The 17,740-nt window shown below is 51.1% G+C and overlaps 1 protein-coding gene across 2 annotated transcripts in view; it reads right to left on the reverse strand.

Moving 5' to 3' along the window:
• Positions 1–17,740, reverse strand: part of Capn1 (calpain 1) — a 27,281-nt gene continuing 9,541 nt past the window's right edge. For both annotated transcript variants that reach the window (NM_001110504.1, NM_007600.3), the window contains 12 exon segments: positions 1–843; positions 1,448–1,506; positions 1,794–1,910; positions 2,995–3,073; positions 3,312–3,380; positions 3,806–3,870; positions 5,330–5,387; positions 5,477–5,542; positions 6,016–6,055; positions 6,135–6,343; positions 8,235–8,246; positions 9,147–9,322. In NM_001110504.1, the coding sequence (NP_001103974.1) occupies positions 817–843; positions 1,448–1,506; positions 1,794–1,910; positions 2,995–3,073; positions 3,312–3,380; positions 3,806–3,870; positions 5,330–5,387; positions 5,477–5,542; positions 6,016–6,055; positions 6,135–6,343; positions 8,235–8,246; positions 9,147–9,322 (977 nt within the window). In that variant the 3' untranslated portion in view covers positions 1–816.

Here is a 17,740-nt window from a genome sequence, read left to right on the forward strand (position 1 = left end):
TACAGCCTTTCATTTTATTTTCTCACTGCACTGAAACACGGGACCTCCCTACCCCACCCCCAGTTCCTCCATAACCAGTACACTCATCCCTCAGGCATTCCCTTGAAAATGACCAGTATATATACAAAAAAAGAGAGGGAGAGGGGTCGGGGATGGGGAGGGCCTGAGCACCCTCGGGGCCAGGAAGTTCCTGGTGGGCACACAGGCTAGGAGAGGTGTAGTTTGGTTTGCAGAGGGATCTTGGCTGCTGCACAGAAGGCACAGGAAGGTGAGTCTGGCTGTGGGGCTCCCACAGTGAGGTGAGGCCTTCAACACCCGGGTGCAGACAGGGAGCTAGCTAGTGGTTATGAAGTCTGCAGCTCTAGGGGATGACAGGGGCTAGAGCCTCCACAGATTAGGCAAGACTCACATCCGGACAGTAGCAGCGAGGGGGAGGCAGGGGTGCCTGCCCCTGCCCCTGCCCCTGCCCCTGCCCCTGCCCCTGCCCCTGCCCCTGCCCCGAGGCAGGGATGAGCAGGGAGCTGTCTTCCTGGTCTTAGCCCTGAGCAGGGGTCAGGGTGCCCAGTCTGACTACAGGGGCAGGGAGGGCCCCGTGACTGCCCAGAGCAGTCGAACAGAGGTAGTGGGGAGGTGAAAGGACAGGAGGACAAGGGGAACAGGAGGACAAGGGTGCCTTCCTTCCTGTTCTGAGGAAGGCACCAGAAGCTGGTGTAGTCTGGAGTGGCACGGCGGGGAGGCGTGGCTTGGCGGGGAGGCGTGGCTTGGCAGAGGAAGAATGGAAGAACAAAGGCAACTGGAGCGGAGCGATTCCCCACTTCAGGCAAACATAGTCAGCTGGAGCCACTGCAGGGCAAGACAGACAGGTTACTTGGAGCTGCAGGACACATGGCCAGTCAGCTTCTTCCTTTACCCATCACCCATCCCAGAGGACAGACTGCAGACTGGGCTCAGCCATCACCAAGCAATATTTATAATATTTATGCCCTCAACAGGGGTGTTCGCTTCTCCTTCTTCTCCTCCTCCTCCTCCTCCTCTTCTTCCTCTCTCTCTCTCTCTCTCTCTCTCTCTCTCTCTCTCTCTCTCTCTCTGTATGTGTGTATGTTTGGCTTTTCTCTGTTTTTTTTTGAGACAAGGACAGTCCATGGCTGTCCTGGAACTCACTCTGTAGACCAGGCTAGCCTCAAACTCCCAGAACTCCACCTGTCTCTGCCTCCCTCGGGTTGGGCCTGAGTCACCGCCACAGTCAGCAGCAGCTGTCTCATTTCTCTACTCTGGAACGTTAGGCTGCTGGTTCCCACCAGCTTCTAGAAGCCTGGCCTCCCCTTCTTCATCCCCCACCCCCCAGGCTTCAGAAGCTTCCAAGACTGGGGTCCAGATTTGAAGCCTTGTTCCAAGGCCGTGGACGCCTGTCCTGGTCGGGTTGGGTGAACAGGGGGGATTATCTCACCTTAAATAGATCAAAGGTCACAACACCATCCAGGTCTGTGTCCAGAAGTTTGAAAAACCCTGTGTTCAAGAAAAATGAGTTAAATCTGGGACACCAGCCAGACAGTTAATGTTCAGCCAAGACTATCTCCCACTTCCCACGCACCCCAAGTTATTGCCCCTCAAAGTCATAACGCTTCCTGTCCAAAGAGGTCCCCTTAGGCCCCCCCTCCGTACACGCTCCGTGCTCCATGCACCCGTATAAGAGTCCTCTGTTCTCCTTCAGCCTCCACCCCACTTGCCCCTCTATGCCTCATGAGGAACACTGTATGCTTTGTGGTGAAGTGGGGTCCACTGGGGACACTCACGGAACATGGTCTCCAGCCGCACAAGACAGCACACAAAGTTGTCAAAGTCCACGGCCAGGTCGGGCTCCGAGTAGCGGGTGATTATGAGTTCATGCAGCTTCTTGTTAAGCTTGAAGCCTGAGCAGAGAGGGGATGGGCAAGTGAGGGCTGGAGCAGGGGCAGCCAGCTTGGGCCGGGAGGAGCTGCTCTGAGAAGATGTGCTGCAAGACCTCTTGGGTAGAGCTGGGGTGGGGATGGAGGGCAGGGTGGGGGCTGCATGGGGGCCAGGCTGGAGGAGATGGCTCAGAGGTTAAGAGGTCATGAGTTCAATTCCCAGCAACCACATAGTAGCTCACAGCCATCTGTAATGGGATTACATAAAATAAATAACAGCAACAACAAAACAAAAGAAGCTAGGAGGGGCTAGGCAAGTGAGGGCCAGGCCCAAGGGGAACATGGGAACATCACCCCAAGAACACCCCAGAAAATCACACGCTGGCTGCAGAGGATCTAGACATCTGGCCATACTTGTTTTTACGCAGGCCAGTGTGGGAGAGTCCTACACCTGCCTAACTGGAGCTTGGAGCCTGTACCGGCCCATCCTCACCCTGCCTGCTCCAGTCATGTGACCCAGACTCAGTCACTCTCCTAAGAATTACTTTTCTCTTCTTCACATTAGCAATAACAAAGGGCTCTGTTTGATGGCTCAGTGGATAAAGCATCCCTCACGAAAGCTTGAGGACCAAGACTGGGTTCCTAGAATCCACATAAAAGCCAAGGAAACTTGGTAGTTTGCCAGTAATCCCAGCCTTCACTGGGGAGGCAGACAGGATTCCCTGGGGAAACTGGATAGCCAAACTAGGCTAATCTGTGAGATCCAGGTTCAGTGAGAGGCCCTGTCTCAGCAACAGTAATGAAGGAAGACAGATGATATCACCCTCTGGCTTTTATGTGTGTCCACACACATATGAACATAGGTACATACATGCACACACCACACACACACATACACACACATGCAGAAATGAATGAAAAGGCCCTTGTTCTTGGTAAGCTACAAGGAGAGGAAAGGGAAGAGCCCAGATAAAGTCCGTAGCTTAGCAACCACAGCACCTTTAGTACTACCATCTCCCAGGGACAAGGGCCAGCCAGGTGGGTGCTCCACTGGCAGGGAGGCTGCCTGGGGTTCAGGAGCAGTGGGGCCATCAGCCTCAGGCCTCACCTGCAGCCTCGATGGCCATCCTCATCTCATAGGCACTCATGCTGCCAGACTTGTCCAGGTCAAACTTCCGGAAGATGGTCTGTGTGGAAGGATAAAGGGTGGGGCCGAGTGAGTCAGCTGCTGCTCAGCGGCATGGGGAATGGCCATTTGCTGAGACCCGTAGGCTTGGATGGGAAAGGAGTCACATGCGGAAAGGAAGCTCTGTTGGGAAGGCTGGCTATGTAGCTAGCCTGGGCTCTGCAACCAGGCCCGGCCATGCCATGACTGAGGCCACAGAGGGCCAGTAGAACCCAGCCAGGGAACCTCCTGCCACCTACCAGGTAATTTCGGATGCGGTTCCACAGGATGTTGAACTCCACCAGACCCAGCTTCCCGTTGCCATCTCGCTTGGCAGATGTTAAGAAGGAAACTACTCAGCTTAAAGTACTTATGTGAGAGGGAGGCCTGGGTGGAAGGGAGCCTGGCTGTGGAGGGGAGAGACAACAGCAGCTCCCTGTAGCTCCCTGCAGCTCTCTGCAGCTCTCAGCCAGCGTTGTTGTGTGTATCAGATACAGTGAAGCAGAGTGGGAGAGCTACCAGCCTTAGGGCCAAATAGGGACCGAGTTCTTGCTCCACTTCCCACAAGACCTCTGACTCAGAGTTTCCTTTGCTGGCCAACTGCAAGCTATCCAGGAAGGTGTTTGAACGTGAGGCCTGACCACATCCACACTCTCCTGGCTCTGCCTAAGCATTTCAGCTGCTCGTAGGACAGGTGGACAGCCTTATCCTCCACCCCAAACTCCACCAGACACCAGAGTAGGTGGAAGGATACATCCATGAGGTTCACCATGCTGCGGCACGACTCCAGGCTGAAGCCATTAGTGCGCAGGTCTTTGTCTGAAACAAACAACAAACAGTTTTGGGGGGCTGAGGATATCACTCAATTGATAGAGTGCTTGCCTGGCACACATGAAGCCCTGGGCTAGATTCCCATGACTGCATAAAGGAAGCATGGTGATGCATGCCTGTAACCACGGCAGTTGGGAGGAGGAGGAGGAGCAGGAGGAGGAGGAGTTCGAGGCCAGCCTCAGCTATATAGACCCTGTTTTAAAAAGAAAAGAAAGGAAGAGGAAAGGGGGAAACTGGGGAGATGGCTTAGGAGTTAAGAGCGCTGGCTTCTCTTGCAGAGGACTTGGGTTTGATGCCCAAATGATGGTGGCTCCCAACTCCAGATGCAAGGGGTGTGATCCATGCATGTGGTATATTTACATGCATGCATGCATGCAAACATTTATACATATAAAATAAAAATATAATAAAAAATTTAAAGCCCACAGCATCCACACACACATACACCCGCACACTCTCTATCACACATGCATGCACACACACACACTCCTACACTCAGACAATCTGTAAGTGCAGTGATGTTGGGGGCTGAAGCAAGAGGATTGCTGGGGCTTGCTGGCCGAGAGACCCTAACTCAAGGGTATAGAGTGGAGGGTGACAGAGCAGGGCATTTGATGTCCTCATCTGCCAAGCGAGAGATGACAGGGCTATAGAAGGGACGCGTTCCAGGAGCTCAAGTATGAAGTCTTTCAGAACCCACCATGCCTGGAGCTCTGGACTGACCAGTGGTAGGAAAGCTCCAATCCTGCCATGGGCGTTGAGACCAGCAGAGCATGGGGGGCGGGGGGAGAGTTGGGGGTGCTGTTTTCATGAGAAACAGCAGAGCATTTCTGTGTCTCAGAAGCCAGGTCTGTACCCACCAACTGGCCCAGAATGAAAGGAAGAAAGGACTGAGTAGACACACAAGAGATTAGGTGGAGAGGAGCGGACAGGACAGGTACAGGCTGCAGGCTGGGGATGGTAAATAAAGCTTCGCTGGCAGGGTAGGGCCGGGGAGACCTCCTGGGCTGAGAGAGAGAGGTGTGCAGACAGAGGTCAGGCACAACAAGCCACAGGCAACAGGCTGATGTCCACTTGCAGCAGCGGAAGCCAGGACGGGAAGGGAAAGTCAGGAGAGGGCCTGGGATTTGGTCTTATTCTGCTTCCCGAGACACGCGGCCTGGCCTGGAGGTGCACCCTTGCCTTTTCACTGGCTTTGAGCACCCGTGGCTGGCGCCACTCTAGGTTGTCTGTTCTCCCTAAGGCCACAGAGCTTAGGTGTAGACTGGAGTGGAGGAGGTTAGTGAGGAGTCTGGGATAGGAATGGTGAATGGGGCCAGGCAATGGAAACCTCGCCAGCCACCCTGACCAAGGTGTGGGGTTCAGCTCCATGCAGGAACGAGAGCGTGACAATTGGAGTGGTTTGGGAACAGGACCCGGGGATGGGTGGGTGGGTGGGGGTCCTTACGTTTGCTAATGATCCTGTTCAAGATGGTCTGTAGCTCCTTGACGCTGATCTCCATGTCCTAGGGGAAGAGAAGGATGGCACCTGTGGGGTTCCCCCACTTCACACAGGGGCTCCCCATCTTATCATCCCTGCCAGGCCTTGACTTACATCCCCTGCCAACTTGCTGAACAAGGTCTTGAAGTTGTCATCAATCTCCTCTTCAGAGAGAACTTTCTGTACACGAAACGGAGAGAATTAGGTTAAGGGTACTGAGGCCCAGCTCTTGCCAGAAAGAATAGCATTTGGAGGTGGGGCGCGACACTCACAGTTATGAGTCACTCTATCTCTCTGAGCCTCACTCTTCTAACCTGCAAAATGGGATCAGCCCTCTGCCTAGAACTCTTGTAGCTAAAATGCTGGGTACAAGTCAGTCCAGCGTTGGAAAGTTTGGGTTAGGGGCCCTGCTGTGTGAACGGAGGCAAACTCATCAGCCTCTCTGTGCCTGTGCTTACCACTCAGAAGGACCTAGAAGAGGTAATGATGGAGAAGCAAGATAAACAGACGGAGCTTAAAATGCCGCCATCATCACCACAGGCCCTAGTGAACTGTAAAGAGCTGGGCAAACTAAGAACCAGTATTGCTCTTAAGGACTCCTGTCTGGAGCCCACCTCCCATCGAATACCAGGGGAGACAAAGGGACCACGTACCTCATCAGGGAGGTTGGCCTGGATCTGGTCATCTAGTTCCCTGCAGAGCAGAGAAGAGGGTCAGTCAGAGGGGCCTGGGGAGATAGGGAGGTGGGAGAGGATGGGGGTCTGCTACTCACTGGGTCCCAGCCTTCTTCTCTGAGAAGAAGCGCAGCAGGAAGTCGCCTTCTTTGTTGGGCTCGAAGGTGGAGGGCACCACTATGTACTCCCCGGGCGGCAGGCGGATACGGTTGCTGACTTCCCGAAGGTTGATGAAGTGCTCTGACTGCGCCCGAGAAGCGTTGGCCAGGAAGAAATCACGCTTCAAGTGCACAGGCTGACCCGCCAGCTGGCAGGAGAAAAGAAGCAAGCGGGGGGCTGCAGGGTCCACTCTGTCTACCTTTAGATGCTGGCCCAGGCCTAGACTGCAAGTCCTAGCTAGCTAGCAAGTCATGCCCGCAGCCTGTGAGACCCTGGTAAGTCACTTACCTGTAGGTGAGTGCCTGGGCTGGCATCTAAAGGCAGACAAGTACAGGGCACTGCTACCTCCCCCCAGGGTTTGTTTGTTTGTTTGTTTGTGCGGTTGGGGGAGGGGTGAAATGCGAAGGTGTGAGAGTGTCGGTCTGAAGTAACCTTGTAGGAGTCTCCCCTCTCCTCTCCTCTCCTCTCACCATGTGGGTTCTAGAGATTGGACTCAGTTCATCGGGCTTGGGGTCAAGAGTCTTTATCTACCCAGACATTTCACCAGCCCTAGGCCCTGGTTTTGGTTGCCAGTGGTGCCCTAAATCAGGTATGATGGGGCACACCTGTAACCCCATCACTCAAGGAGTAGAGGCAGGAGGATCAGGAATTCAAAGTCACCCTCAGCTCCATAGTGAGTTTAAGGCCAGCCTGTGGTACATAAAACCCTATTTCAAAAATAAATGAGAAGCCGGGCGTGGTGGCGCACACCTTTAATTCCAGCACTCGGGAGGCAGAGGCAGGCGGATTTCTGAGTTCGAGGCCAGCCTGGTCTACAAAGTGAGTTCCAGGACAGCCAGGGCTATACAGAGAAACCCTGTCTCGAAAAACCAAAAAAAAAAAAAAAACAAAAACAAAACAAAAAAATAAATAAATAAGAAAGAAATGAAATAAAACAAAAGAAAAGAAAATCTGACTGCAGATAAGGGACTCCAAAAACACTATGATGCAGGCATTGTTCAGACGGCTCAACAAGTGAGCTCGCTGTGACCCAAGCCTGATTCCATCCTTGAAGTCACATAGAGGAGGAGGGAGAGAAGCAGCCCTCAGTCACTCTCTTATCTCTACACTCGTGATGATGTGGCATGTGTGCCTTACTCACACACATACAGACACACTCACACACACAGACACACATGCTCACTCAGACATGCACACAACCACGCACACACGCACACAAGCACTGGTTCACTGCTTCCATAGAGCCTAGGCTCAGTCTCACACACTGAAAAATAAATCTAAGATGCCATCATGCCATATCACTCTTTGGAGTGCTCCCTGGGTCACCGTGCCTTGCATGAAGCTGACTGGTGACTTTGCTGACCATCTTGATGGCCCCGGAGAAAACACTATTCTACTTTCCCTCCACGAAAACAGGGTCTCAAGTAGCCTAGGCTGGTCCTGACCCCTGTTTATAGCCCAGGATAACCCATCCTCCTGCCTTTCCCTCCCAAGTGCTGGGATTCCAGGCATGAGCCACCATGCACATCCGGGAAGTGCCGTGGCTCAATACAAACCCCGAGGCTCAAGGCTTAAGTGACTGTTGAAGAGTCTAGACCACTCAGCCCAGTGACTCCTGCTCCTTACCCCACCCTGCACTGGATTAGCATTTTTTCCATGCGGACAGCAGGACAGATAGAAGCTGGCCTGTATGCAGGCTGAGTGGGGATCTGAGGACAGGGGTTCAAACCCAATCTTTGCTCCCTGCTCCTGCAATGACTGTCCTACTTGGTGAACAAGAATTGGGAGAAACTGGGCGGGGGGGGAGGGTATGGAGGACTTTTGGGATAGCATTGGAAATGTAAATGAGGAAAATACCTAATAAAAAATATTAAAAAAAAAAAAAGAATTGGGAGAAACATTTTTCAGGCAGTGACAAGGTGACATTTCCCTGATGTTTCTTTATGTGTGGTACCGCTGACTTCGCCATGCTCCTCCCATCAGGCTGCTAAGTTCAGGGGCTGATGAAGCGAGCGAGTGGAGAGAACCACACCACCTACCTCCCGAGGGACCTGCAAGAGAGACAGAGAGATAATGCATGTTTGCCCAGGGCTAGGACAAACACGCATGATGGTCCAGTGCTCTCAATGGAGGGAGCCCAGAGGACAGAAAATGGGCCATTGATGACACAGACCTATCCTCCCAGTGAAAGAACAGGGACCGGTGACCTGAGCCTCTGAATCAACGCTGCTTAAAACAGCTGCCAGGTGGCAATCACAGTGTGATAAACCAACCCCAGGGACATCAGAGACCACATTTCATCTGCTGCCAGGGGTTCTGGGTATAGACCAAGGCTATGGCCTTCCTCTACTCTGTCAAGAGAGATCAAGAAGTTTCCATCTCTATGTTGAATCAAAGAATAAGAAGCAAGGGAGGTTGGGCAGTGGCGCTCGCCTTTAATCTCAGCACTTGGGAGGCAGTGGCAGGCGGATCTCTGAGTTTGAAGCCAGCCTGGTCTACAGAGTGAATTACAGGACAGCTAGGGTGTGGCTCAACCCGGAGGAAGAGGAGGAGGAGGAGGAGGAGGAAGGAAGGAGAATGAAGAAGCAGCTGCAGCAGCAGCAGTAGGCAGAAGTACTAAGTCCTTGAACAGCCTCTCTCTGGGTAGCAGACCTTCCCCCTGCTCCAGAGGCCTGTTCACAGGCTTGCTCCACGAGTACTCCACTTTGTTACAAAGCTGAGCCCACAGTCTGACCCCAGAGGCTGTAGCACACGGAGCTACAGCCACCTCTTCCCTGGAACCTTCCTTTCCTGTAGCCAACCGACTCCTTCGCCCTCTCTGTAGCTAATTTAGGAGCTCCTTCCTGCACCAGAGCCTCAGCTGTCAGCCTTTCAGGCCCTCAGGATGCACCTGGGCATCTCCTGGTGGATGCTCGCTGCCGTAGGCAGAGGTGGGTCCACCCCTGGCTAACCTGGTACACTGCAAAACCGATGGTCTCCATGTCCCGGCCAAAGCGACGCTCCCTGCGGCGGTGTTTCTGCATGAGGGCCAGCAAGAAGCTGCAGCCCGACTCCCGGTTGTCATAGTCGTCTGCGTCATCCACCTCCTCCAACCGGATCTTGAACTGGGGGTTTACCCAGAAGGTAGCTGCAGGAGGAGAGGAGAGGACGATCAGAGGCAAGCAGGGCAGGGCTTCTCAACCCTCCCTTACACCTCACTCCTATTCATTCAATACTGTGGTTACAGACGCGCTGTGAGTGTCAGAAGACAGGAAAGCAGATGGACGAGACGCCTCTTCCAGAAGGGGCAGTAGGTGAATTATCAGGATAATTACAAAGAAGTAAGCTGGAGGAGGTGCAGATTTATGATAACTCAATGAGCACTGGCGTGCTCAAGGTCCTGGGTTCTAAAAAGAAGCAAGCTAGTTGACCTGGGATTGTGGCAGCAAGCTGAGCCCTAGTGGAGTAGCCAGTGCCTGGTTTTCTCAGTGCCTTTACAAGAAGAAACTTTGAGTCTGGTGCCTTAGACCAGTCATTCACCCAGGCTGGTCATGATGGCACATATGAACACATATGCACACACACATACACATTTGTCTTGTTTCTAATGATGCATGTAGGGGTGGGTATGTGCACACGAGTGCAGTACCCACAGAGGGCAGAAGAGGGCGTGAGATCGCCTGGAGCTGGAGGTACAGGCTCTGTGAGACACTGACCAATGTACAGGGATCTAAACTGGAGTCTCTTGGAAGAGCAGTGTGCTTTCTTAACCAATGAGCCATCTCTCCAGCCCAACAAAAACTTTTTTTAAAAATTTATTTATTATTGTATCTAAGTACACTGTAGCTGTCTTCAGATGCACCAGAAGTGGGTATCAGATCCCATTGCAGATGGTTGTGAGCCACCATGTGGTTGCTGGGAATTGAACTCAGGACCTTCAGAAGTACAGTAGGTACTCTTAACCACTGAGCCATCTCTCCAGCTCCCCAACAAAAACTTTTTAAAAAGACATTTTAGGTAGAGAATATGAGCCCAGATGACAGGTCTGAGAATGTGACAGTTGTCACTACTCTGCAGAGAATCCAAGCTCACATGATAACGATAACATTTAACTTATGGCAAGCAAAAATTGTTCATAAAGAGAAGGGCAAACCAAGGGAGACACCCTAAAATCCTGCATTGTTCAGATCAGCTAAGCACAGCACTGCACACCAGGCCAGGCTCAATGACAGAGCCTTTGTGATACATGTGAGACCCTAGGTCTGAGTCAACGTCTTGAAAAACTAACACCTATAACACAAAAAAAGTAAGGCCAGGCTGGTGGCTTGAGTCTGTGATCCCTGTGGGTAGAGACAGGAAGAGGAGGCCGAGGCCAACCTCAGCTACACAGCCAGCTCAAGGCTGGCCTGGGCTTCAGGAGACCCTGTGTCTCAATGAAACAAAATGAAACAAAATGAAACAAAACACATAGAGTGTACTCTCAAGATGTTCAACCCACAGTGAGGAAAATTTACTAGATATGAGGATGGCTGTGAATTTCAGGCTAACCTGGATTGCAGAGTAAAAGACCCTATTAAAAGAAGGAAGGAAGGAAGGAAGGAAGGAAGGAAGGAAGGAAGGAAGGAAGGAAGGAAGAAAGGAAGAAAGAAAGGGGCTGGATAGATGGCACAGTAGTTAAGAGCACTCTCTGCTCTTCCAAAGGTCCTGAGTTCCAATCCCAGCAACCACATGGTGGCTCACAACCATCTGTAATGAGATCTGATGCCCTCTTCTGGGGTGTCTGAAGACAACTACAGTATACTTAGATAAAATAATAAATAAATCTTAAAAAAAAAAAGAGGAAGGAGGGAGGGAAGAAAGAAAGGAAGTAAATGAACTGAAATACACATTAATGTGTTAAGCTGGTGCGGTGGGTCAGCAGGTAAAGGTGGATCGTAGGAGCTTTGACCCCTAGGATCCACAAGGTAGAAGAAAAAAACTGAGTCCCTCAAAGCCACCCTCTGACCTCCCTGTGCTTCAGTGACACATGAACCCCTAGCACTTCAAAGAAAAATGTCATTTAGAAAATCAAACTAGATTATTATAAAGTCTCTTATGGGGCTAGAGAGATGGCTGGGCAATTAAGAGCACTGGCGTGCGGCTCTTCCAGAGGACCAGGGTTCAGTTCCCAGCACCCACATGGAAGCTTATAATGGTCTGTAACTCCAGTTTCAGGGGCTCTGCTGTGCGAGTCTAGCTTCTGTAGGAACCAGCCAAGCATGTTCCTATCAGATAGCTATACAGACAAAACACTCATACACTTCAAATAAATACATACATACATACATACATACACACATACATACACACACAACTAGGGGGCGCCTGCTGGGGGTGCATCTCAGCATAGAGCGCTTGTTCTGTACACACAGGGCCCTAGGTGCTGGAAATAGAAGAGGAAAGACAGGTCCGGCAGCCAGACATTCTACCCAATGAGTCATCTCTCCTTATGCAAACTCTCCAAGAAAACACAGAGAAAGGGGCTGTTTTAGAATGAATAGGCAGAGCTCACTCAGGAGCTGAGCCGGGCAGTGGTGGCACTTGCCTTTAATCCCAGCACTGGGGAGGCAGAGGCAGGCGGATCTCTCTGAGTTTAAGGCTAGCCCAGTCTACAGAAAGAGTTCCAGGACAGCCAGGGCTACACAAAGGAACAAGGTCCCATAAAATACTAGGACCACTGCCGCAGCAGCAGCCGCCACCACCACCACCACCATCAACAACAACAAAAAGGACAAAAATGAAAGAAAAAGAAACTGCCATATGAAATTTCAGTCAAAGGGCTGGAGAGATGGCCACTGGCTGCTCTTCCAAAGCTCCTAGGTTTGATTCTCAGCAGCTACATGGTGACTCACACCTGTCTGTAACTCCAGTTCCAGGGGATCTGTTGCCCGATTCTGACCTCCATGGGCACCAGGCTTATATTGAGTACACAAACACCTACCCACATACACAAAATACAAAACTAAAGGAAAACTTTTATCAAGGTGGGAGATGTAGCTCAGTTGGTGAAGTGTTTGCCTCCTAGAACACCCACTGTACAAAGCGTTGGGTCTGCACCTCAGCACCTTATAAACCATGCATGGCAATGCATGACCTATAACTTGGCACTTGGGAGGCAGAGGAAGGACAATCATGAATTCCAGACCATAGAAACTTTTTTTTTTTTTTGAAAAAACAAAAACCAAGGGAAGGGATGATGGACAGGTAGGGATGTGGCTCTGTGGCAGATCGCTTGCTTAGTCCCTGGATTTGATCTCTGTCACCACAGAACAGAACCACACACGCTTTTCACTGCCCAACTCCCCCCAAAGTTTGCAACAATGAAACCTACAACAAACACTTATTACTGGGCGTGGGAAGGTGAGCCACAGGTGCATGAGGTCAAGCGTGATGATCTGAGTTCGATCCCCAAGTCCCGGGAAAGAAGAGAACCTACTCTTTTGTTTTGTTTTGTTTTGTTTTTCCAGACAGGGTTTCTCTGTGTAGCCCTGGCTGTCCTGGAACTCACTCTATAGACCAGGTTGGCCTCAAACTCAGAAATCCACCTGCCTCTGCCTCCCGAGTGCTGGGATTAAAGGCGTGTGCCACCACGCCCAGCTGAGAACCTACTCTTACAAGTTATACTTTGACATTGTGGGTGAGCCCCTTGGCCCAAAAGTAAATAAACATTAGAAACTTAAGCAACAAAAAGACAAGGAGAGCCAGGACTCCGTTAGTGGTGGCTCCTAATTGCTCTTCTAGCCAGTGTCCTAGGCAGGAAAAAGTAACAAAAGTTGGAAGAAGAATGGGACAGGAAGAAACAAGTGAATTATCATCTGATTGCCTACAAAGAAGTCAATCTGGTTACAAAATACATTTAAAGAGGCAACTGTGCCTTATTGTACCCATAAATATTAATTATTAATTCAAGAGGTAAGAAAGTATTTGTTTGTTTTTGTCTGTTTTTTTTTTCCCCTGACAGGGTTTCTCTGTGTATCCCTGTCTGTCCTGAATTTACTCTGTAGCACAGGCTGGCTTCTAACTCAGAGGCCACTTGTCTCTGCCTGCCAAGGGCTGGGATCAAAGGCATGCGCCACCACATTCAGCTGAGAGACAAGATTTTAAAAGTAGATACTGGGCTGGAAGATGGCTCTGTGGGTAAAGGAGTTTTGCCACCAAATGCAACAACCTGAGTTTGATCCTGGAACCCATACATTGGAAGGAAAGGACTCCTGCAGATTGTCTTCTGACCTATCACACACACACATATACTGATTAAATAAATGTTATTTTTAAAACTATTTGGGGCCTGGAGAACCGGCTCAGTGGTTAAGAATGATGACTGCGGGCTGGTGAGATGGCTCAGCAGGTAAGAGCACCCGACTGCTCTTCTGAAGGTCCGGAGTTCAAATCCCAGCAACCACATGGTGGCTCACAACCACCCGTAATGAGATCTGACTCCCTCTTCTGGAGTGTCTGAAGACAGCTATACATATAATAAATAAATAAATCTAAAAAAAAAAAAAAAAAAAAAAAGAATGATGACTGCTCTTTCAGAAGATTCGGGTTCAATTCCCACACCTTACATGGTGGCGCACAACTGTAACTCCAGTCCCAGGGAAACAGATGACCTCTTCTGCTCTCCACAGACCCAGCATACATGTGGTACACAGAAATAGATACAGGAAAACACTCATACACATAAAATGGAAATAAAAAGATATCTTACTATATACACATATAAATATGTCAAAATCTAAAAGCATCTAAACGCTTGAGCTACTTCTGATACAAGCATTTTGGTAAGTCAGTCTGTGCTTACAGTGGAAGGATGGTGTGCCAAATACTAAATCTCAAAACTCTTTAAACATTATAATCTTCTCTAAAAAGCTATAAAGGCCAGAGTAAAGGGCTGAGAAGATAGCTCAGTTGGCAAAGCTTGCCCTGAAACCACAGGACATAAGTTCAATTCCCAGAACGCACATTGCAAATCCCCAGATTGCCTGGGCAGCAGTGCCTCTTGCCTTTAATTCCAGCATTCAGCAGGCAGAGGCAGGCAGATCTCTGAGTTCAAAGCCAGCCTGGTCTACACAGCAAGTTCCAAGACAGCCAGAGCTGCACAGAGAAACCCTGTCTTGAAAAACCAAGAAAGAAAGGAAGAAAGAAAGGAAGGAAGAAAGAAAGAAAGAAAGAAAGAAAGAAAGAAAGAAAGAAAGAAAGAAAGAAAGAAAAGAAGGAAAGAAGGAAGGAAGGAAGGAAGGAAGGAAGGAAGGAAGGAAGGAAGGAGGCAAGAGAAGGTTGAGGCAGAAGAGTCAGAAGTACAAGGTCGGGGCTGGAGAGATGACTCAGTGGTTAAGAACACTGACTACTCTTCCAGAAGTCCTGAGTTCAATTCCCAGCAACCATATAGTGGTTCACAACCATCTGTAATGGGATCCGATGCCTTCTTCTGTTGTGTCTGAAGACAGCTACAGTGTACCCATATACATAAAATAAATCTATTTAAAAAAAAAAGAAGAAGGAGGAGGAGGAAGAGAACAAGGTCATCCTTGGCTGCAGAGTTCTAGTGAAATTTGAATCCTATAGAACTTGGGCTTCCTGACTCTGTCTCCCTTCCTCTGGGGGCGGAGCTAAATGGGGCTGAAAGACTGCTCATGGTGTGCATACTGTTCGTGCAGAGGATGCGGTTAGATTCCCAGCACCCATTTGGTGGCTCACAAATTCTGTAAGTCCAGTTCTAGGGCATCTGATGCCCTCTTTTGACCTTCATGGGACCCAGGAATGCATGTAGTACACAGACATCCATGTAGGCAAAATACCATTATACATACATTAAAATGAATACATTTAAAAATAAATCTTAAAAAAATTTCAAAGATGCTCCTGAAGAAGGAATCCACCTTGTCTAATGACAAGACTTCTTATAAATCCATAACAGCGCCAGGCAATGGTGGCACACACCTTTAATCCCAGCACTCAAGAGGCAGAGGCAGATGGATTTCTGAGTTCGAGGTCACCCTGGTCTATAGAGTGAGTTCCAGGACAGCCAAGGATAGATATATAGAGAAACCCTGTCTTGAAAACCACAAACAAACAAACAAATATATCCATAACAATCACATCAATGAACAATTGGCAGAAGTGTAGCCTAGGGCCGGAAATACCCAAAACACACAGGAACTGCACACTGGCCACAGAGGGAAACACAGGCCACTCAGTTGGTACAGGAAACTGGTTCTTACAGGATTGGAGAAAAGCTGAAGAGGGAAGAAGAATGCTTCTGAAAAGCAACGATGAGAACACAGGCAGGAGCCCAGCACAGGGGGACACAGGCAGGAGTCCAGCACAGGGGGACAAGGCAGGAGCCCAGCACAGGGGGACAAGGCAGGAGCCCAGCACAGGGGGGGACAAGGCAGGAGCCCAGCACAGGGGGACCGAGGCAGGAGCCCAGCACAGGGGGACCCAGGCAGGAGCCCAGCACAGGGGGACAAGGCAGGAGCCCAGCACAGGGGGACCCAGGCAGGAGCCCAGCACATGGGGACAAGGCAGGAGCCCAGCACAGGGGGACCCAGGCAGAAGCCCAGCTCAGGGGGACACAGGCAGGAGCCCAGCTCAGGGGGACCCAGGCAGGAGCCCAGCACAGGGGGACCCAGGCAGGAGCCCAGCACAGGGGGACCCAGGCAGGAGCCCAGCACAGGGGGACCCAGGCAGGAGCCCAGCACAGGGGGACCCAGGCAGGAGCCCAGCACAGGGGGACCCAGGCAGGAGCCCAGCACAGGGGGACAAGGCAGGAGCCCAGCACATGGGGACAAGGCAGGAGCCCAGCACAGGGGGACCCAGGCAGAAGCCCAGCTCAGGGGGACACAGGCAGGAGCCCAGCTCAGGGGGACCCAGGCAGGAGCCCAGCACAGGGGGACCCAGGCAGGAGCCCAGCATAGGAGGACCCAGGCAGGAGCCCAGCACAGGGGGACCCAGGCAGGAGCCCAGCACAGGGGGACCCAGGCAGGAGCCCAGCACAGGGGGACCCAGGCAGGAGCCCAGCACTGGGGGACACAGGCAGGAGCCCAGCACAGCAGTGAATCAACTCGGTCAACACCACCAGGAAGGAAAGGGCAGCTTGGCAACCAATCCCTGAGCGGAGGAGGGAGGTGGCCTGGGATGGGAGGAGGAGGTCAAGAGAGGGCCACATGTTCTAAGATGGGATTTTCCATAAGGATGAGAGGAGAGGTGAAGAAGCAAGGTGCTGTCAGGGAAGAGAGAGCAGGATCTGGGATGCTAGGCCTCCCCGGCAGCCCGGACACTTCTGCCACTGTCCCAAGCGGAACCAGTGCAGACACAGGAGCACACACATGCACTGGAGACACAGGAGCACACACATGCACTGGAGACACAGGAGCACACACATGCACTGCAGACACAGGAGCACACACATGCACTGCAGACACAGGAGCACACACATGCACTGCAGACACAGGAGCACACACATGCACTGCAGACACAGGAGCACACACATGCACTGGAGACACAGGAGCACACACATGCACTGCAGACACAGGAGCACACACATGCACTGCAGACACAGGAGCACACACATGCACTGCAGACACAGGAGCACACACATGCACTGCAGACACAGGAGCACACACATGCACTGCAGACACAGGAGCACACACATGCACTGGAGACACAGGAGCACACACATGCACTGGGGACAGACAGGCAGAGGTGGGCACCCGAGGTATCCTATGTAACACTGACTCTCTCCCCTCTTCTCTTCCCCCATTCATTCCTCCCTCTTCCTCTCTTTTCTGACAGGGCTTCATGCAGCCCAGGCTGGCCTCAGACTTGCTCTATAGCCAAAGCTGGCTTCGACCTCCCGGTCCTCCTCCTATTTCCCAAGCACTGGAATGACAGGCATGAGCGGAGGGTTCCTAGTGGAATGGTGGGGACCACACAAGCTGCTTACTCGAGGTTTGTGGCTGTGGATTTACAAGGAAAGCAGCCTTCGTTGTGTGATTTCTCGCCAGCTACATTTAGCGGTTGTGAGTCAGTACAAAGCTGCTTTCAGTGGGGATAGCGGTTGTGCTGGGTGACAGAAGGAGAAACCAGGGAAGCGGATGTTTGCAAGGTCAAGATGAAAGCACAGAGGGCTGGCAGGACGGCTCAGTGGATAAAGGCGCTGGCCAGCAAGCCTCACAACCTCAGTTAGATCTCTAGGACCTACATGGTGAGAAACAGCCCTAAAAATTGTCCTCTGGCCTCCACACACACACACACTGTGGCATGTGCACACGTGCACGCCCACACATACCCCCATAAGATATATAAATGTAATACTTTTTAAAAATTTATTTATTGGGCTGGTGAGATGGCTCAGTGGGTAAGAGCACCCGACTGCTCTTCCGAAGGTCAGGAGTTCAAATCCCAGCAACCACATGGTGGCTCACAACCATCTGTAATGAGATCTGACTCCCTCTTCTGGAATGTCTGAGGACAGCTACAGTGTACTTTAAATAAATAAATAAATAAATCTTTAAAAAAATATATT

The sequence above is a fragment of the Mus musculus genome, chromosome 19, assembly GCF_000001635.26.
Source record: "Mus musculus strain C57BL/6J chromosome 19, GRCm38.p6 C57BL/6J".
Taxonomy (NCBI): domain Eukaryota; kingdom Metazoa; phylum Chordata; class Mammalia; order Rodentia; family Muridae; genus Mus; species Mus musculus.